The 21058-nt window shown below is 49.2% G+C and overlaps 1 protein-coding gene across 1 annotated transcript; it reads right to left on the bottom strand.

Annotated features, from left to right (window-relative positions):
- Positions 1-8852: 8852 nt before the first annotated feature.
- LYPD5 (LY6/PLAUR domain containing 5) lies at positions 8853-12047 on the bottom strand. The gene is made up of 4 exons (XM_012761330.2): positions 11621-12047; positions 11078-11254; positions 10711-10857; positions 8853-10513 (listed from the first exon to the last, which is right to left on the bottom strand). Exons 1-4 carry the CDS (start codon positions 11781-11783, stop codon positions 10275-10277), a joined length of 726 nt encoding a protein of 241 aa, XP_012616784.2. The 5' UTR covers positions 11784-12047; the 3' UTR covers positions 8853-10274.
- Positions 12048-21058: the final 9011 nt, after the last annotated feature.

The following is a 21058-nucleotide window of genomic DNA, read 5'->3' on the forward strand; positions in this document are numbered from 1 at the left end:
TGATGATTCACAACACACACTGAATCATCGGAACACACGTTGTAGCCTGGTGCACAATGCGATTCAGATTTATGGTCAGAGGACAGTAGGAATGGAAGCGTGCAGAGACCTGCAACGTACAAGGACGTAGAGAACCCCAAGCAGCACATGCTTAAAGTAAGACATTCTGTTATGTTTTGGTGACACAAGACACAACCCAGGATGATGCTCCAGGGGAGGAGGGTGGGATCGGACCTCCAAGGACCCTGGTGCCCAAATGCGACACACACCATCACCTCCGACCCGTAAGCCACTCCCAAATGCCACCTGCAACACCTCTGCATGCATGGCCAAGCACACGCTATATTCTAACATGTGTGGCCACACGAACACAGCATAAAAGGAGTAATACACAAACACAGAGTGACACAAAACACATTGATACAGCATTTCCTAACACATACAGCCCTTCACAAATACCACATGTTACATGAAACACCCACTGACCATGTGACCCACCGACACAGCCGACACAGGGCTGTGACACCACACACAACACGGGGGGGGGAGGGGCATCCTCGGGCACAACATAACACACGGCCACACACGCACAGCACACCTTGAGCAGTGGGCACCCAGGCTGTGCTCTGGGCTGGGAAGGAAGAGGCCCCCAAAGAGATGAAACACACACTGACACGCAGAGCAGCAAACGCCCTGTAAGAAGATGCCCAGTGACTCCCAGAGGGACACACAACGTAGAATGTGACGGGATGCAGCAGCACACGGAAACACGTGGGTCTGGACCTCGTACGTTGGGATACATGGCTCAACACCCTCCTACAGTGACATGTAGGGACACACTGACACGATGGCACCAATTGCTTCTCAGCGTCACACACCGGTCTGGTGATGCCGCTCTCTGAGGAGCACGCAGGCACAGCCCCCCCTCCCCGTGTCCTAGGTCACGCAGGAACACGGCCCCACCGGCCGCAGGGAAATGAGACACTCATGCACAGACATGCCTGGCAACACACCAGCACAACCCACACGGACACACCCAGAGACACCAAACCACACACGCAGACACGCCCGGTGACAAAAGCACAACCGGTGCGGGGCTCCACCCCACGGCACACACACGATTCCCTCTCGGGTGAGACACGGCGGGAGAGGATGGAGACGTGCCCAGGCACACCCGGGCACCCCGCGTGTCCACCCAGGGAACACGCTGCCGCCGGGTGCCCTTGAGGCCGCAGCCTGGGCACTTGCCGCCCTCGGGCCAGTGCCCAGCTCCCCCGCCTCTGCCCGTCCTCCAGCTCCCTCGGCCTCACCTCCTTTCTCAGTCTCTCCTGCTCGGAAGCCTCCTGGTTTGTTTTCATCTCTGCCTGTCTCTCCATCTCCATCTCTCAAGTGTCTCCGTATCTCTCTGCTCATTTGTCTCTGTCTGTCTCTGCCTCTCTTACCTTCTTGGTGTCTCTGTGTCTCTCATGTATCTTGGTCTCTGTCCCCCCCCTCTGTGTCCCTCTCTGTTTTCCTGTTTCATTCTCCCTCCCTGCCACTCCCTCTGCCCCCATTTCTCTCCAGTTCATCGCTGCTGGGTTTCTGCCCTCCTGTCTCTGCGCTCTCTTTTCTGCCTCATTCTCTCTGTCCCTAGGGCTCTGAGTTTCTGTCTCTGTCTCTTGCTGTATCAGTGTCTCTCTCTGTCTCTGTCTGTGTCTCTGTTTTAACTCTCTCCCTGCCTCCAAATCTCCCTCTGAGCCTCAGTCTCTCTCTTTCTCTCTCTCTCTCTCTCTCTGGGCCTCTCTATGCTGGCCTCTGCCTTGGTTTCTCTCTGCTGTTCACTGGCACAGCTGTGGCCAGTTCCACCCCAGCGCCACTTGGAAGCTGAGGGCCAGAGAAACAGAGCCCTCCAGCTGCAGCCCCTCCACGGCATCCGCGCTCCAGTTCAGGCACTTGTGAAAAATTGGCACACAGACTGAAACAGAGGGAGAGACAAAGATCTTAAGGCCAGGCCCAGTGACTCACGCCTGTAATCCCAGCACTTTGGGAGGCTGAGGCAGGAGGATCACTTGAGCCCAGGAGCTGGAGGCTACAGGGGTCTATGATGACGCCACTGCACTCTAGCCCAGGCGACAGAGTGAAATCCTGTGTCAAAACAACATCAACAACAATGACAGAAGAGACCTTGAGTGGTTCGGCTAGAGGGCGAGTGAGAATATATTAAAAAAATCAAAGAGACGGAGAGAGGAGAGACCCAGAGGTGAAGGGCAAACAGAAGCCAGGATCAAGACATGGAAGTTAGAAGACGGAGAAATTCTGTCTCCAAACAGACCACAAGTAAAAGGGAATGGCAGCACAGCCTGGGCATGGGAGGTGCCCGGGTGGGTAGCAGTGGTCGGGTCACAGAGGGAAGGGCACCAGCCTTCAAACTGACATCCAGGGACGTGGGGGCAGTTGGTGGGAAGCAGCAGTCTACAGCCAGCTGACTCCAGCCCAGGGAAGGGCTGAGAGGGACGTGGGGGTGACTCAGGGCCCCAGAGCTTCCTGTGACTCAGCTTTGGTCTCACTCCGGAGCGGGGAGTGGACGGGAGAGGGGTGTCTGTAAAAGAGAGGGACAGGGAAAGCCAGAGGACTTCAGTGCCCAAGAGGAGGGTCTGAGGGAGGAGGGCTGGGAGCCTGGGCCCCTGGGGCTGAGGGAGGAGGAAGCTGTGTGTCCCTCACACTGGAAGAACTGATTCCAGAGTCTTCAGGACTTTTCTTTGGCCTTGTCCCAGCTGCCCCACCTTCATCCCAGCTCCATCTCCGGGCCTGGAAAGGACCCAGGTGCCTTGGGGCCCAGCCGGAAGGGGTCAGGGACAAAGGGTTGTTTAACTGGGCAGAGTGGTGGAGGGGGGTGAAGAAGAGGGTGTCTCAGTCGGAAAGGTCACTCATCGCCCGGGGCTTGCGCAGCGAAAAGCAGGGCTGAGCCGTGGGTAAGACATCCTAAAAGTCAGAGGTCCACGACTGGCCGCAAATCCTCAACCACTGTCTCTGGGACGCTGGCGTTTGGCGGCTTCAGGGCATAGGGATACTGCCCCCTCGCGGTGACTTTGGGAAGTGCAGGCACTCTGCGTGTCTAAGCGGTTTCTTGTCAGCATATATTGAGCACCTGCCAGGCATTACTCTAAGAACTGGGGACACAGTAATGAACAAAAACAGACAAAATCCTTGCCCTCATGGAGCTTCCAGGCGAAAGGAAGGAGACCTCGTGGTTCCACCAATCTCAGTCTCTCTTGTTTTCACTCTGAGTCTTTGCTTTTCTCCCTGGATCTCCTTGGCTTTGCCTCCCTGTTTCTGTCTCCTGGTGTTGGTCTCCATGGGCACGCTTTCCCCCTTTCTCCTTTCTCTTTCTCTATGTTTTTTCTTATTCTCCCCTTTGTATCTCTGTATTCCCCAACAATTAAAAATTATGTATATTAATGTTAACACACACAGACATAAACACACACTCTGTATATATATAGTGTCTGTATACATACATAGAGCACATGCACATGTCACACAATCTGGGAGTCTAGAGGCCTCAGTTTCAGCCTCATAGGGACCGCTGAATTTATTAAACACACACAGCTTGGTTTAGAGATGGACCTGAGTTCAAGATCAGCTGCCATTCCTAGCTGTGTGCCCTGTGAGATCTGTAAAATAAGGATGATGACGCAGGTTTTGGGAGATGTTGGCACGTGACTTCTCCCACTAAGAGGCAGAGTATGTTCTTTCTTCAATCTGACTGGCTCATGACCTGCATGCCTAATAGAGTGCAGCAGAAATGATGAGGGGCCGGTTCCAGATCCAGTTGTCAAGAGAACTAGAGGCTTCTGCTTTTGTGCCCTTAGATCTTGAAGACCGCCATGCTGTGAGGAAGCCCAAGCTAGTCCCATAGAGAGGCGGTGCAGGGGAGAGTCAAGGCACCCTGGCTAAAAGCTCCAGTCCAGCCCTAACAGAATGCAGCCACATGAGTGGCTTCAGGAGAGACCAGCAGAAGTGCCGAGTCAGCCCTCAGAATCATGAGAAGTAATATATTTTATTTATTTATTTATTTATTTATTTATTTATTTATTTGAGACAGAGTCTCACTTTGTTGCCCAGGCTAGAGTGAGTGCCATGGCATCAGCCTAGCTCACAGCAACCTCAAACTCCTGGGCTCAACGATCCTGCTGCCTCAGCCTCCCAAGTAGCTGGGACTACAGGCATGCACCACCATGCCCAGCTAATTTTTTCTCTATATATTAGCTGTCCAATTAATTTCTTTCTATTTATAGTAGAGACGGGGTCGCACTCTTGCTCAGGCTGGTTTCAAACTCCTGACCTCAAGCAATCTGCCCACCTCGGCCTCCCAGAGGGCTAGGATTACAGACGTGAGCCACTGCACCTGGCCAAGAAGTAATATATATATATATATATATATATATATATATATATATTTTTTTTTTTTTTTAAGACACTCAATCTTGGCCCCCCATGCTGGCTCACACCTGTAATCCTAGCACTGTAGGAGACTGAGGTGGGAGGATTCCTTGAGCTCAGGAACTCGAGACCAGCCTGAGCAAGAGTGAGACCCTGTCTCTACTATAGAAAAAATAAGCCAGATGTGGTGGTGTGTGTCTGTAATCCCAGACACCCAGGAGGCTGAGGCAGGAGGATCACTTGAGCCTAGCAGTTTGAGGTTGCTGTGAGCTAGGCTGATGTCACAACACTCTAACCTGGACAACAGAATGAGACTGTGTCTCAAAACAAACAAACAGATAAACAAACAAACAAAAAATACTAACTCTTTGTCCAGGTACAGTGGCTCATACCTATAATCCTGTCACTTTGGGAGGCTGAGGCAGGAGGATTGCTTGAGGCCAGGAGTTTGAGACCAGTTTGGACAACAGAACAAGACCCTGTTTCTACAAAAAATAGAAAAATATGCTGAGTGTGGTAGCTCATGCCTGTAGCTCCAGCTATTTGGGAGGCTGAGGCAGGAGGATTGCTCGAGCCCAGGAGTCTGAGGTTGTAGTGAGCTATAATGATGCCAGTACACTCTAGCCCAGGCAACAGAGTGAGACCCTATCTCAAAAAAAAGAAAAGACAAAGAAAAAAAGACACTAAATTTTGGAGTGGTTTGTTACACAATAATAACAAATAGATATTATGCTCTTCTGTTCACTCCTGTGTGTTTGAAGTTTTCCGTAATAAAAAGTATATATATGAATATGTGTGTATATATGAATAGATAATAAAATAATGGCATAGGTAATGGAAATTGCAGTCTGTAAACTATAGCTTGCATCAATTTGCTTCTTTCTTTTTGCCTCTGAATCTTTCTCAGTGAATCTCTGCTGTGCTCCATACTTTTGTCTCTCCTATTATGTATCTTTCTCTCTGTGTATCTGCTCCTATCTTGCCAAAACTCCTCCAACCTCTGCATTTACTTTGCTTCACCACATTGGCCCTTTTGCTGATCCTCAAACGTACCAAGCTCTTTTCTGCCTCTTACTCTTGGCATTTTCTGTTCCTTCTGCCTGAATGTTTTTACCTCCAATCCCCTCTTGGATCATTCTCCCACTTCATTCAATTCCCTGCTCAAATAGGATCTCTCCCTTGACCACCTCTTCAAAAATGGTCTCTCCCATGCCCCTCAATAATTCCATATTTTGTTCCATTGCTTTATTTTTGCCATGGTACTTATCACTGTAGAAAATGATCCTTTTTTTGTTTGTCTAATTGTTTAAGGCCAGGGATCTTGCCATCCCGTGTTCAGAGCAGTGCATGGCACATAGATGCTCAATGAGTATATGTTGAAAGGATGCTCTTGTTATATAATACTAATTGGGCTTTTTGACTCTATTCTCTTGTCCTGTTCCACGCTGTCCTGGGGGTGAGAGAGATGGCATTTCTCCATTTCCCTGTGTTTTGTCCCCCCATTAGTTGAGTTGCTGTCTGTGGTTCTGAGACCCAACAGTGTGGATCTGTCCGTGGTGCTGACCTGAGCTTCCACTTCCATTAAGTGTAGGGGAATCTTGGGAAGGGGCAATGTTATGTAAGACTCAGTGCTGTTTAAGACCCAGGCATTGGATCATCTGTACCCCTGAGAGAAAGCAGACATCTGAGTTCTCAAGGAGGGGGTGCATGGTTCACTGTGAGTTAAACGGGTGTGTGTTCTAGCTATCTGTCATCTACCATCTACCTATTCATATATACGTATATATATGGATATACAGACACATATTTTTTTAATGTTTATTTATTATGGAGAACTTTGAACATATAGAAATAGGCCAGGATTGGTTGCTCACACCTGTAATCCTAGCATTTTAGGAGCCTTGAGGTCAGGAGTTTGAGACCAGGCTCAGCAAGAGCGAAACCCCGTCTCTACAAAAAATAGAAAAATTAGCCAGGTGTGGTGGTGCACATCTGTAGTCCCAGCTACCTGGGAGGCTGAGGCAGGATGATCGCTTGAGCCCAGGAGTTGGAGGTGGCTGTGAGCTATGATGACACCACTGTACTACTCTACCCAAGGCGACAGAGCAAGACCCTGTTTCAAAAAAAAAAAAAAAGAAAAGAAAGAAAGAAACAAAGAAGGAAAAGAACATATAGAAGTGAACATGAACAGGAGAGTATAATAAACCCTTCATGTGTCCATTTGACAAGTAAATACCAATTCATGGTCAATTGGTGTTTCATCTATGCCTCCACCCACTTCCTCACTTCCTATGTTATTTTAATGTAAATCCCAGACATGATATCATTTAATTATATGTTGTTTTTTAAATTGTTTTCTTTTCGTTGAGGTATGACTTACACATTGCAAGTCCACAAATCTTAAGTGCACGAACCGATGCAGCTCTACCTGTGTACAGACGTGTGTGACCGCCACCTCGATAGAGCAGTCTCCATTATCACAACAGGCTCTCTTGCAGCTGTCTCAGTTGATCCAACAGTGAATAACCAATATTCTAACCTCTATCACCAAAGATTAAAGAGGTATAATCTGTATGTCTAAAGAACTGGACTCTAGCCTTGACTTTTCTGTTGACATTTTTTAAAATGAAGTACACCATATGTGTAGAAAGTGCATAATATATAGATGTACATTTTGGCACGTAATGTATATTGCACCCCCCAGGAAATCACAAGTCACACCAAGAGAGAATATTGCCACTCCCGAGAATCTCCCTATGTGCTCCTTTAGGATCAGAATCCCCTTCTTAATCTCTGGAGGAAAGCATGATCCTCACTTAGAAGGAACTTTAACTCCTCCCAACCCGTAGCCCTCACGCACTCTTTTCTCAGTCCCTCCTTCTCCCTCCCACCCTTCAATACTAAGTGGCCCTTGACTCTGGAGACCCAGAGTAAGAGACCCCCTCACCAGCCTCCTCCCTGGGCTTCCTGCCTCTAGCCTCATTCCCTCTGGTCTGCCCCTGCATGGCCGCAGAGCCAGCTTCCTGTCACCTGGCATTGACCGTGCCTCCTCCCTTCTCGAAATCCTTTCACAGCTCCCCATTGGCTGTAGGCAAAAGTTCAGAAAACGTTATCTCCTCCTGACGTTGTAGCCTCTTCTGAGGCCCTGCCACCCTCTTCACCCTCATTTTCCTCACCCCTTGTACACACATCAGGTGTTTGTACAGACTGTCCTCCCTTCCTGGAACGCCCTTCCTCCTGCTTCTTTGCCAGTTCCCATTTGTACTTAGGTTTCTTCTTAGGGATTCGTTCCTAGCAGAACCCTCCCCTGCCCTTCTTCTTTGGAGATACTGTGAAGGGGTATAAGGGAGGCTTGGGGGCATGGGCTGGAGATATTCGGTATCTCGATATGGGTGGAAGTTACTCAGGCATAAATACATATGGAAAAGTTACACTTTATGCATTTTATGTATTTTACACCTCAATGAAAATATTATTACATATAATGTATAATTATTTTATGTACATATGATATATATTATATATAATCATATGCATATATAATCATAGATATATGATCATGGCTGCCTTCTACGGTACATCCTCCACTGGATTCCGTATCAGTCTACAATCAACCAAAGAAACAGAACCAGTATCAGACCTACATTATGAGATTTATTGCAAGGAATCGGCTCATGTGATTATGGGGGCTGGTTAGGCACGTCAGGAAGGGCAGGCCGGAATCTCAGGCTTGGGCTGACGACATGTGGAATTTGTGCTGTCCACATGTGGAATTTCTTCTTCCTCGGGGAAGCCTCAGCTGTGCTCTTAAGGCCTTTCAACTGATTAAGCCAGACCCACCCACATTCTCTGGAACAAGCTCCTTTCCTCAAAGTCAACTGATTATTTACTTTAATCACATCTACAAAATACCCTTGCAGTAACACACTGATTGGTGCTTGACAAAATAACTGGGGCTGTTGCCTAGATAAGTTGACAGATCAAACTGACCATCCCAGCTTCAAGTCACATTTGCAATAAAATCCAAAGTCTGTTGCCCCCCCACTAGAAAGGTCAGCTCTTCGAAGGTGGGAATGAATTTTTGCCTGTTTTTGTTCACTGCTATAGATCCATCAACTGGAACAGTGCCTAGAATATAGTAGGTGCTTAGTAAATGTGAGAAGTGAATGAATGAAGTCATCCAGTTTCCCATTGTATGTCAGGGTGTCATGTCCTAGAGCCCTTGTCACCTTGGTCTTTCAGGAGTGAAGGAGCATTTCTGAATTGCTTCCTTCTCCACAAGGCTGCCTGCCGAGGCAGAGTTAGAAGATGTGGAGTCTGTTATTGCTGTGCACTTACTCTGAAAATCACTCTCTCATTGTGCCTGGGGAATTTTGTCCACATAATCTTAGTCCCTTCAGGCTGCTACAACAAAATACCAGAGTCTGGACGGCTTATAAGCAACAGGCATTTATTTCTCACAGTTCTGGAGGCTGGGAAGTCCACAATCAAGGCACCAGCAGATTCGATGTCCGGTGAAGACCCGCTTTCAGGTTTATAGATGGCTGTGCACTTGCAGGGTGGGAGGGCAAGGCAGCTCTCAGGGCCTCTCGTATAAGGGCATAATCTCACTTGTGAGGGCTCTGCCCTCGTGCCCTTATCACCTCTTAAAAGCCCCACCCCCTAGCACCATCACCTTGGTGATTAGGTTTAAAAATATGAATTTTGGGAGGACATAAACATTCAGACTATACCAGGATGCAACTCACTCCTTTGCTCATCCTACTGGGTTGTTGGGAAGGTCAAGTGGCAGAAAGGATATGAAGGAACATTGTGACCATGTGCACAGAGGACATGCCGTAGGATTCCATTTATGTGATGTTCATGTGCTCATGTAAGTGTCCTGTGTGCCCATCTTCCTTCCTCATCCACCTAGAATGCCCTTCCCCCTACTTCTTTTTGCTGACTCTTATTTACTCTTTGGGACTTTGCTCAAGGTTTACTTCCTCCAGGAAGTCTTCCCTGACCTCCACAGGTTGGAGAATTTCCCCTGACTCAGTTTTGCCTCACGTGTTTTTCTGTCAAATCAAATCAACACACATGTGTCTGCGAGGTGGGGCTGCCTAGCGGTTCATGGGGCTGGGAGTCGGACCCTGGTTCTCCACTCACTGGATGCATGAACTCAAGCACGGGCCTTTGTCTCTCACTTTGTTTGCCTGTAACTTGGGGCTTATGACAATGGCCCTCTTACCCTGGGTGGCTGCTGTGTGCCAGGTACCATAGGTTCATCTCATTAAATCTTCACCACAACCACCGTGAAGCTGGGCTTCCTATTATAGAGTTTATTTTCATCTCCACCTTACAGGTGACGAAACACAGGCACAGAGAGCTTAAAGAACTTGCCCATGGTCACCTACAGGCTGACTGGGAGAGCTGGGATTAAAGTCCATGCAGCCCAGCTCCAAGAGTCTGGGCTTCTGCTAGCCTACACTGCTTCTTGTGCCTGTAACGATGATATACCAGTAAAGACACCACCCTAGTGGCCCAGGAAGCCGTGTTGAGGGCTGCCTGGCGCCTGGCTGGTGCTGAGGGAGTGACAGCTATTGTCATAACTGCTCTTCGTGTGGGGCAGGATGTGTCTGTTTCTCTCTATGCTGGGATGCGAGTGGCTGGGTCCAGTTTCTTCCAGGCCTGCTGACTAGGTAGGGGAAGGGTGGTGGTTGGAAAGCAGGAGGAAAAGAGAGGTGGAGGACCAGAGGGACAGGAGTGCAACTCTTGTTTGGACATCACTTTCCAGTAAGCCACACGATAAGCTGCAGCATGGAGGAGAAGGGCGTGCATGCACCCTGCCCCCAGCCTCCTGGAGGGGCTGTCTATGCCGAGAGCCCCAGCAGCAGAAGAACCGGGAGGAGCAGCGCCATGACCTGGGGCGCCAGGGCAGGGACAGCGGCCGAAGCAGTGGTGAAGGGCTGGGTCACTGAGTCCCTGTTGCAGAAGTGCCCCTCACAGCAGGAGCCCTGGAGGTCGATGTCTGTCCAGGGGCTGGTGGTGCCCATGGTGGTGCAGGACGGCCGGTGACAGGTTCTGATGTACACAGGGACTGAGAAGTTGCCTGGGGGGGAGGGGGAGGGGTCAGAACTGAGGGAGGCTGCTGCACCTGAACCTCTACCTAGGCGGCCAGGGCTATGCCTTGGTCCTCAGACTTACTTTAGGTTTCCCTCCTTAAACCAGCACCACGCCCCCCCCTCAGTCTAGGGTCATGCCTCCTTGTAAGGCCTCTCTGGTGCCTCCACCCTTTCAGTCCCTCACCGATTGTCATTCTGCCATTGCCCTGGAAGCAGACACTCTGGTCCTGGTGACACTGGACCCGTCGGGACTTCTCCGGGGTGCAGTCCTCCGGGTGGACCCCCACGCAGGCGTAGCACTCGGTGCCGCTGAGCCTCTGTGGGTTGGGCGCTGGCAAAAGAGCGGAGACGCACGCTCAGGCGATGGCAGCCGGGGCAGTCGTGCAGGTTGCGCACTGCACCTGGGCGCTCCTCCAGCCGGCCGAGGGGCTGGGACCCCGGCGCGCTCGGATGTCCAGGCGCTCAGTGCAGGCCACGCCCCTCCCCTCCCCGGGGGCGTGGCCCCCGCTCCTTACTCCTCCGCCCCGCGCGCAGCCCCGCCCCCCGCGCACCTGGGCTCAGGTTGGGGATAGCGTCGTGGGTCACGAGGTGGCCGTTGCAAAAGTCAGTCGCGCAGCCGCGCACCACCGAGAAGTCGGGCGGCAGCGCGTCCTGGTTGGACTGCATCTCGCCCGTGGGCGGGCCGGTCCAGCAGCCCTTCCGCACCAAGGTCACCGGAGCGCGGTACCCTGCGGGCGGGAGGGGCTCGGGCTCGGCCTCCAGCCTCAACGCTCCCCTCCTCCCTCTACTCCTCTCGCTGTCACCCACACCTCCCTCCTTCCCCGCGCCCTCCCCCATTCTTCTCTTCCTCCCCTCTCCCACCTCCTCTGCCTCTTTCCTCATTGTCCTCTCCCACGTCACCTCCCGTCCCTCAACCACTCTTACTCTCCTCTCCCCTGCTCCCCTCTTCCAACACCTCCCCATATTTCTAGCCTTATCCGTTCTCTCCCCTTTTACCAAACTCCCCTCCCTTTCTCTGTCCTCCCCTCCCTTTCTCTGTCCTCCCCTCCTTCCCTAATCCCTCATCCCGGTCCCTCTCCCCCACCCCTCCTCACCGGTATCCAGGGACAGGACGGCCTCAAGGCATCCGACGGGACAGGAGACGCTGGGGAGCTTCATGCCACTGAGGTCAAAGGGGCCGAAGTAGGTGTGTTCAAAGCTGTAGCACTGCAGGGCTCCCGACCCTGCGGAGAGGCGCGGGGTCAGCAGGGACAGCATGAGCCCGGCCCGGGGACTCAGGCCTCCACCCTGCAAAGGACGGCCACGTGGGCCAGGCCCCTCTGCTCTGAGGAAAGCAGGCCTTGTGGCCTTGAGAGAGCCAGAGTCTGCTATTGCAGCTGGTCATGGCCGTGTCATGGCCGAGCACAGCTGCAAAGAGGGAGAGCAGAATGGCTCTTGGGACCCATTACTCTGTCTCGTGGCAGAGTAATGACCTGTCTGCAGCTGCCTGCCCAGTTTTTCCCCCCAGGCTGTTCCAGATCTCCACCCTCATCCAGGAAGCCCTCTGAGATTTAGATAAGGGAGGAGGAAGTGATTCACTTCTGCTCTGCCCATCCCTCCTCGCACTGAACCCATCCCTCCTCGCACTGAACTCATGGTGTCTACGGAACACCAAACGACCTCTGACATTGCTGACAGAGCGAGAGACGTGCTCCGGCACGGGCAGAGTGACCTGCGATCTTGTGCTGTAAGTGCACGTACCCGTCAGCCCCAGTGACACACAACAGAACACTCAAACACTGACATAAACACAACAAACCATACACAGGTTCCCGCAAACCTCACAGATGTACAGAGACTGTACTGAATGCATTATTCTGTGTATGCACGAACATGCCCAGCTAATTTTTCTATTTTTTGTAGAGATGGGGGGTCTCACTGTGTTGCTCAGGCTGGTCTTGAACTCCTGACCTCAATCGATCCTCCCAGCTTGGCCTCCCCAATTGCTAGGATTATAGGCATGAGCCGCTGTGCCTGGTCTAGAGGCACCTTTGAAGAGGAGCTTAGGCAAAGAGGATAAAAAGTGCTGGAGTGGCGGGAAGAGGGATGCTAGAGAAAATGACTGATGGAGGAAGAATGGATGAGAGGAAGAGAAATGAAGGGGAGATGGTCTCCAGGCCCTCCCCCACCAAGACTCAGGAGTCTGGGCTCCCAGCCCCTCCTCCCTCAGACCCAGGGGTCCAGCCCCAGCCCCTCCCCCCTCAGACCCAGGGGTCCAGCCCCAGCCTCTCCTCCCTCAGACCCAGGGGTCCATGTCCCCAGCCCCTCCTCCCTCAGACCCAGGGGTGCAGCCCCAGCCCCTCCCCCCTCAGACCCAGGGGTCCAGCCCTCCTCCCTCAGACCCAGGGGTCCAGCCCCAGCCCCTCCTCCCTCAGACCCAGGGGTCCAGCCCCAGCCCCTCCTCCCTCAGACCCAGGGGTCCAGCCCCAGCCCCTCCCCCCTCAGACCCAGGGGTCCAGCCCCAGCCCCTCCCCCCTCAGACCCAGGGGTCCAGCCCCAGCCCCTCCTCCCTCAGACCCAGGGGGCCAGGCTCCAGCCCCTCTTACTATTGGACTGGGAAGTTTGGGTACCTGTCAGGCAGAGCACAGCTGCAAAGAGGGACAGCAGAATGGCTCTTGGGACCCCCATGCCAGAGCGCCGGGCAGAGCTGAGCTGAGACACCTGGGACAGCTCCTCCTGCTTTGATTTGCTGCCTGGCTGGTTCTCCTGCTGAGCTCTAGGCATCCCGGCTACCCAGCCAGGCCAGTCTTCCTCCACCCCACCCTCCCTCACGTGGGCTGGTCTCCTCCTAGGTAATCATGATGGGACCAGGATGAGCCCTGGGTGCTGGGTGGGGGGCTGGATCCTTGGTCTGAGGGAAGAGGTGGCTGGGAGCCTGTAGCCCTTAATTTTGAGGGGTTTGTGTTTTGCTGGCTCTCTTCTTATCCTCCTTCCCATACTCTGTTTGAGTCTGAGGTTGGCACATATGGCCTTTTTGTTTCTCTTCTCTCCCCCCACCCCAACACACACCACCCACACGGCTTCCAATCCTGGGGTGCATCTCTGGACGCAGGGACCCACCCATCGCCCCCTCCTGGCAGCCCTGCCCCCCATCTCCCTGCTCAGCACCCATCCTCAGCCTCCGGCACCTCCCTGTCTCCCAGCCCTGATCAAACTAGGTTGGGCTAGTGTCTGTCTCCCCCATCAGACTATGACTCCTCAGGGGCCTCCAGGGTGTTTGAGATATTGTATGAATGAATGAATCAATCAATCAATAGACAGACTAACTGAGAGGCATCAAGAGAAAGACAGACAGGAGAAACACAAGATAGAAACGGCGCCGGGGGCAGGGGCGGTGGTTTCCAGAGAGGTGGTTACATATGAGATGCAGGAAGACAGACACAACCTGGCACACAGATGTGACTGTAGATGTACAGGCAAACCCAGAGGTTAAGAGGGACACCCCAGTGAACAGAACATGCCCACAGATGGTGTTTAATAAATGCTCACTAAATGAATAAAAATTTTAAAACATCAGGGAGACAGAGACACGGAAGACAACCAGAGGGTCACGTTGTCTCCCAAGGACACACACAGACCTACGTGGACACTCAGATGCTGAGCAGATGAGGACGTCCTGATGGATGTCCCAACAGGAGGTTGGTGCTATGGCAGAGACCCCCAGCTAGCACCTCCCGACTGGTCTCACTTCTTGCCGCTTGGAGATGCTGCCTGCTGTGATCAGACCCATCCACTGGCCTTGTAGGGTGGGCAGCAGGCACCTAGAATCACAGACTCCCAGAAAGGTGGGAGAGAGTCCACATAATGCCGGTGACCAAGAGGGACTTAACAGTCCCCCCAGCTTGACTAAACTTTAGACAGATTTCTTCCTGACTCTAAGCCCTTGACCTCTCTTTTCTTAGAGCACTTACTTTAGAAAACTTGTACAGTCATCCCTTGGTATCTGAGGGGGATTGGTTCTAGGACCCCCAGTGTCCCCAGGGGACCCACACTCTGAAGATGCTTAAGTCCCTGATATAAAATGGTGTAGTATTTGCATGTAACCGATGCACACCCTCTTGCATGCTTTGAATCATCTCTAGATTATTTATAACACATAAGACAACGTGCTATATAAATAGCTGTTATACTGTATTGGTTTTTGTTTGTATTGTTTATTTTTTTGTTTTGTTTTTGTTTTTGCATTGTTATTTTTTATTCTCTCCTCTCTTTTGGTCCAAGTTTGGTTGACTCCGTGGATACAGAGAGCCAACTGTGATTGCAAATTCTTTCTCTCCCCTTTGAAATATAGGTAAATCTTCTCCTGGTCTCTTGCTAGCTTTAAAACCCAGGACTGTCTTTCTCAAGGACCTGGAAGTCATGCTTTTGAAATCATCAGGGGAGACAGCGCCCCCTATCTCCCAGTCCCGGGGAGGGTAGGAGCCTAACTTGGGTAATCAGCAATCAGCAAACACAGATGGCCCCTTCACAGAGCAAAGCTTTTGCAAACTCAGGAATAAGCTCTACCTGGCAGAGACATTCCCCTTGACCAATCCCCCTGCCACTTCATTCTCTGATACTTTTCCGTTAGCTCACCCAGCATTTAAAAACCCTCCTGCTTTCTGTTTCATTGGAGTTGAGTTCAGTCCCTCTCCCTGTTGCAATCATCTTGAAGTCTCCCTTGCCTGTTTAACTTTGTCCAGTGCAGTTTTTCTTTGACAGCAGACACCCAGCCACTGTGGACACTCACCAGGCGTAGACTCCCTGTCCTCATCTTGCCAAATCCCTGCCCTTCCCATCCGGCCTCACTCCCCAGAACCTGTTTTACATCCAAATTATTCTTCCGGATTCTCTGTTGCTGTGCCAGGCTCCCTGTAGGGGGCTATCCAGACAGGGGATACTCAGGGTACTCAGGACCTCTGGAGAGTAGAGTCTGGCCAGGAAGGAGGCTGGGTTTTCTAAAGTCCCTGTGGAAGGTGTAGGCATTGGAGGTCTTCAGAGCAGTTCACAGTTTCAGGGATTAAGACTTATGGAGTAGGCAGACCAGCTTAGTTAATGTGTGTGTGTGTGTGTGTGTGTGTGTGTGTGTCTATAATTTTGACTCTGGTAAACTTCAGGTACTTTTGGAGACTTTGAGGTATCAGGTAGGAAGTTCCCCATTACAGGAAGTAATCAAGTGAAGACCCAGTGACCATTACTAGGGGTTTTGGTGGGACTCTTGCATCCATACAATACGAACTCTGAGCTCCCTATGAACCCAGAGATTCTTTTATATTTTGTGTGTGATCACTTTTTTTTTTTTTTTTTTTTTTTTTTTTTTTTTTTTTTTTTTTGAGACAGAGTCTCACTCTCTTGCCTTGGCTAGAGTGCCATGGAGTCAACCTAGCTCACAGCAGCCTCCAACTCCTGAGCTCAAGTAATTCTCCTGCCTCAGCCTCCTGAGTAGCTGGGATTACAGGCATGTGCCACCATGCCCAGCTAATTTTTCTATTTTTGGCAGAGACAGGGTCTCACTCTTGCTCAGGCTGGTCTCGAACTCCTGAGCTAAAACGATTCTCCCGCCTTGGCCTACCAGAGTGCTAGGATTACAGGTGCGAGCCACTGCACCCAGGCTGTGATCACTTTTTATCAATTAAAATTTAGTAATTAAGTAATTACTTCAAAGAGGGGGAAAACTGAGGCTGTTTTTGTGATAGCCATTAAGGTCCTATTTTTAAAACTTTATATTGTAGAAATGTTCAAACACAAGCAGATGTACAGAGAATAATGTACCTACTGCCCAGACTCAACAAGTATTACCTATCTCTGATCTTGTTCTATCCCTTCCCTCTTGGTGCTTGTCAGGATATTAGATATATTGAATTTGGTTCCTGGCTTATTTTGCTCAAAATATTAATCTCACTGAAAACACTATTTAAAAGTAGCAGTTTTTCAAGGTGTAATGCTGATTTATGTTCTAATGTGTAAATCTTTATTAATGTCATGAACAATGTCTAAGAGTGTCAATTGCTACCTCAAATGGAATTCTTAGCGGTCTGATGCCACCAAATTAAGCTTCCCTTTGTGTATTGAATAGCCTCGCATTTATTTTGGGTAAACATATTTTCAACATATTCCAACACTTATTAGAAGTGGAAACGTAGCTGTAGAGTGCTTGAACGGTATGTAAAAATTCAGGTGTGTCAAAAGAAATTTTCGCTCCGCTACTCACCGTCCAGTGTAATGAATGGGCAGAGTAAGGATCTACTCTTCCAGGAATGAGTAGACTGGGAGACTGGTCTGGAGGTGACCTAGCCTTGGCTCCACCTGTCTTTTGGAGCACAGTGTGGATGTCCTCATGTGCCTAGTGTCTGAGTGTCCACATGGGTCTGTTGAGTGCCTTCGCAGGTTTGCAGGGATGTTCTTTGACATTCCATCAGCTTCCCTGCACGCTTCCATCTGCAATCACGTCTGCAAATACCTGGCCTCCCAAATTATTTTTTCCAGATTTGGTTTTGGTAAGCAGTTTACTAAACATGCGTATCACCTGTCTCTGGTTATGTCATTTACTAGTCAAAATCCCCCAGAGCGTGTGTTGTTGAACCCCCAGTTCAGGCTTGTGTACCCAATGGGTAGGGAAGGCCAAACACAGTGACACCAGTGTTGGGAGACAGAGAACGGTTCATTCGATTTGGCCCAAGCGAGAAGACAGGAAAGCAAGATCCCTCAAATCCGTCTTAAGAAAAAGATGGAGTGGGGGCTTTTTACGAAGTTAGGGAGTAAGGGAAGGGGAGTTTCAGGGAACTGGGGGTAGGAGTCTGTGTGGCTTTAGTCTCAAATGACACTTTGAGCAACCAGACTCCTGGGCAGTCAGCAGCTAGTGTCATGTTTCTTTCTTTTTTTTAAAATAATTTTAATATTTAATTCTTTTTGTTTTTTATTATATAATTTTAATTTATACTTTTTATTCTTTGTGCATAGGAATTTGTTCATATAGTGTCATGTTTCTTAAGGGCACTCATTGCTTCTGCAAAACAAACTCATAGGTTTCCCTCCTGACCCTGGAGCTGTCTCCTCCTGCTTGACAAACAAGCAGTTATTAGCAGTACATTAGCAGTTAATAATCACTGTGTGAACAAGGGACCCTGCTGGGCAGGAAGTGAGTGGCTAACAGGTACCAGCAAGCAAGGACCTAGTCAAATTCATACATTATTTTAGTCATTAAAAAAATGACAGGGTACTAAAATCTCAATGAGCCTGGTTACAAATCCCCACTGGCTTTTTAAATGTCTTATTTACGTAGGAAGCAGGGTGTTCATTTTGGGGGCGATTTCCTGCTGAAAAGCAGCAAAGGTGGGGAAACTGAGGAATGGAACTTATCCACTTGAAGTTGGAAGTATTTATGGGTGCCAGGTCTACGTTTTGAATGCTGTGATATTATTATCTGCATGTTTTCATCTATAGTTTTCCAGTAGCATCTTAATCTATATTTGATGATGACATTAATCAAGATATAAGACATAAATAACAATAATGAATAGAAGAGGTAAGCCAAATTTAAGGATACAGGAACATAAGGATCAGAACCCTTGTGGGATCTAAGAAAATAGTCTGGAGAACCAATTATTTAGTCCTGCTTTATTATTTTTTTATTTGTTGTAACCATGGAGTTTGTTTTCTTATTTTATTTAACTTTAGCTGAGGTGTTGACGTAAGTGTAGCAGGAGCAGTTTGTCATTATGTATACTCCACCTTGTTCGGCTAATAAGTAACCTAAATGATTGTCTAAGACAGCTTTAGCTGGAGAGTCTAAAGCCTTTTGTTGTGTTGTGACAGCAGCAGAAGTGTCACTCGTTACACTTCCTAAAGTAACAAATAAGTTTTAAGCACATGCTGATGAGTGGCCACTCTCCACCATAGGAGTCAAGTGCATCTAAAGAAGTGTCCTGTGCCATCAGGAATCTCTCCTGGCAAATTTGCTTCAGGGAGTCCCCTACTTGATGAAACCTCTTTTTAAAATTTCTTGGGAGACCCTGGAAAATACTTTTTTTTTTTGGATTGCAGTCAAAACTTTACTTCATGTACAAAATTATTATTATTATTATTATTATTTTCAGAGATGAGGTCTCCTTCGGTCACCCAGGCTGGAGTGCAGTGGTGCCATGATAGCTCACGGCAGCCTCAAACTCCTGGGCTCAAGCAATCCTCTGCCTCAGTCTCCCGAGCAGCTGTGACTACAGGTGTGAACCACCACGCCTAGCTAATTTTCTTTTCCTTTTTTGTAGAGCTAGAGTCTTGCTGTGTTGCCCAGGCTGATCTCAAACTCCTGGCCTCAAGTGATCCTCCCACCTCAGCCTCCCAAAGTGTCAGAATTACAGGCATCAGCCACTATGCTTGGCTCACATATAAAACTGTTAAACGTATTGTATAAAATTACCATTAGGCTATGTGTATAAGATGTATATAAAACAAAAATCAATTTCATATTTAGATTTAGGTCTCATCCCCAAGAGATCTTATTATGTGTATACAAATATTCCTGGAAAATACTTTTAAGGCACTTGCCTAATGTCTGGCGACACTTTTATTGTGTATAGAGAATGGTGCAACTGAGCATCCCAATAAGCATTGTCTACGATCTCTTTTCCTAATATATCGATAGGCTCAGGGTTGCTTTTCCTGACTATAGACAAAAATATACCCCTCAGCAGCACATGCCACAGTGTCATTAGTTGAGGCCATCATTAAAGTCATTTTCTTTCAGCTTTGGATCTGTCAGACTATTGTCACATTGGGGTAAGGCTGGGCCTATCTACTATCTTTTTTTTTTTTGAGACAGAGTCTCACTCTGTTGCCCAGGGTAGAGTGAGTGCTGTGGCATCAGCCTGGCTCACAGCAACCTCAAACTCCTGGGCTCAAGCAATCCTTCTGCCTCAGCCTCCCGAGTAGCTGGGACTACAGGCATGCGCCACCATGCCCGGCTAATTTTGTCTCTATATATTAGTTGGCCAATTAATTTCTTTCTATTTATAGTAGAGATGGGGTCTCGCTCTTGCTCAGGCTGGTTTCAAACTCCCGACCTTGAGCAATCTGCCCGCCTCGGCCTTCCAGAGTGCTAGGATTACAGGTGTGAGCCACCACGCCTGGCCTAGATTTTAAAATATTGTCTAATTGTTATTTTCTGTTGTTACACAAGGTTGCCTCCTGTCAGCGAGGCCAGGAATGGTCTATACATTATCTTAAAGGGGCTTAATTGGGGCCTCCTTTGAGGGACCACCTGGATCTCTAACAGGGCAGAAGGTAACACCTTATGCCAGATTAAATTGGTTTCTTGGCAGCTTTTGGCAATTTTTTTTTTTTTTTTTTTGGAGATAGAGTCTCGCTCTGTTGCCTGGGCTAGAGTGCCATGGCGTCAGCCTAGCTCACAGCAACCTCAAACTCCTGGGCCTGAGCGATCCTTCTGCCTCAGCCTCCAGAGTATCTGGGACTACAGGCATGTGCCACCATGCCCAGCTAATTTTTTCTATATATTTTTAGTTGTGCAGCTAATTTCTTTCTATTTTTAGTAGAGACGGGGTCTCGTTCTTGCTCAGGCTGGTCTCGAACTCCTGATCTTGAGCTCTCCTCCTGCCTTGGCCTCCCAGAGTGCTAGGATTACAGGCGTGAGCCACTGTGCCCAGCCTTGGCAATTTTTTTAAGGTCTGATTTATCTTTTTAGCCTTTTTAGTGGATGGGGGTCAACATGAAGCATGAAGTTTGTAATCTATTTTTAAACCATTTGACACTTCCTAAGTTGTTTGGGAGAGGAAGTCAGCCCCATTGTCTCTGAATTTTTATGGGAAATCTATATCTAGGGATTATTGTTTAAAATAGGGCTTTAGTCACTTTTGTGGCCTTTTCTGTTCTGGAAGGAAAGGCTTTAACCCATTCTGTGAAGGTGTCAACAGATATCAAAAGATAACCTGATGTTTACAGGGCTCAGGGGATTATAGTAAAGTCCACCTGTCTGTCCTCGCAGGGGGTTGTTCTATATTTGACTGATTTTAATGGAGGGGGAAGCCCTGCCCGAGGGCCATTTTTGGCATAAATTACATTTTTTTTTTTTGTTTTGAAACAGAGTCTCACTCTGTTGCCCGGGCTAGAGTGCCGTGGTGTCAGCCTAGCTCACAGCAACCTCCAACTCCTGGGCTCAGGCGATCCTCCTGCCTCAGCCTCCCCGAGTAGCTGTGTCTGCAGGCATGCGCCACCATGCCCAGCTAATTTTTTCTATATATTTTTAGTTGTCCAATTAATTTCTTTGTATTTTTTTTAGTAGAGACGAGGTCTCGCTCTTGCTCAGGCTGGTTTCGAACTCCTGACCTTGAGTGATCTGCCCGCCTCAGCTTCCCAGAGTGCTAGGATTACAGGAGTGAGCCACCACCCCTGGCCTACATATTGTTGAATGACCTTTTGGATGGTCGGTTGTAAATCAGAGTGAAGCAGATATATTTGGATCTATGGTAACATAGTATTCTCTCATGATGAGTGTTTTGATG

This window comes from Microcebus murinus, chromosome 16 (assembly GCF_040939455.1).
Source record: "Microcebus murinus isolate Inina chromosome 16, M.murinus_Inina_mat1.0, whole genome shotgun sequence".
NCBI classification, from domain to species: domain Eukaryota; kingdom Metazoa; phylum Chordata; class Mammalia; order Primates; family Cheirogaleidae; genus Microcebus; species Microcebus murinus.

Excerpts from the sequence above, each read along its gene's own strand:
- LYPD5 (XM_012761330.2), bottom strand. The coding sequence starts at position 11,783 with ATGCTGTCCCTGCTGACCCCGCGCCTCTCCGCAGGGTCGGGAGCCCTG. Across the intron at positions 11,255-11,620 it reads CGTCCTGTCCCTGGATACCG|GGTACCGCGCTCCGGTGACC; the intron begins GTGAGGAGGGGT and ends TCCCGCCCGCAG. Across the intron at positions 10,514-10,710 it reads CAATGGCAGAATGACAATCG|GCAACTTCTCAGTCCCTGTG; the intron begins GTGAGGGACTGA and ends CCTCCCCCCCAG.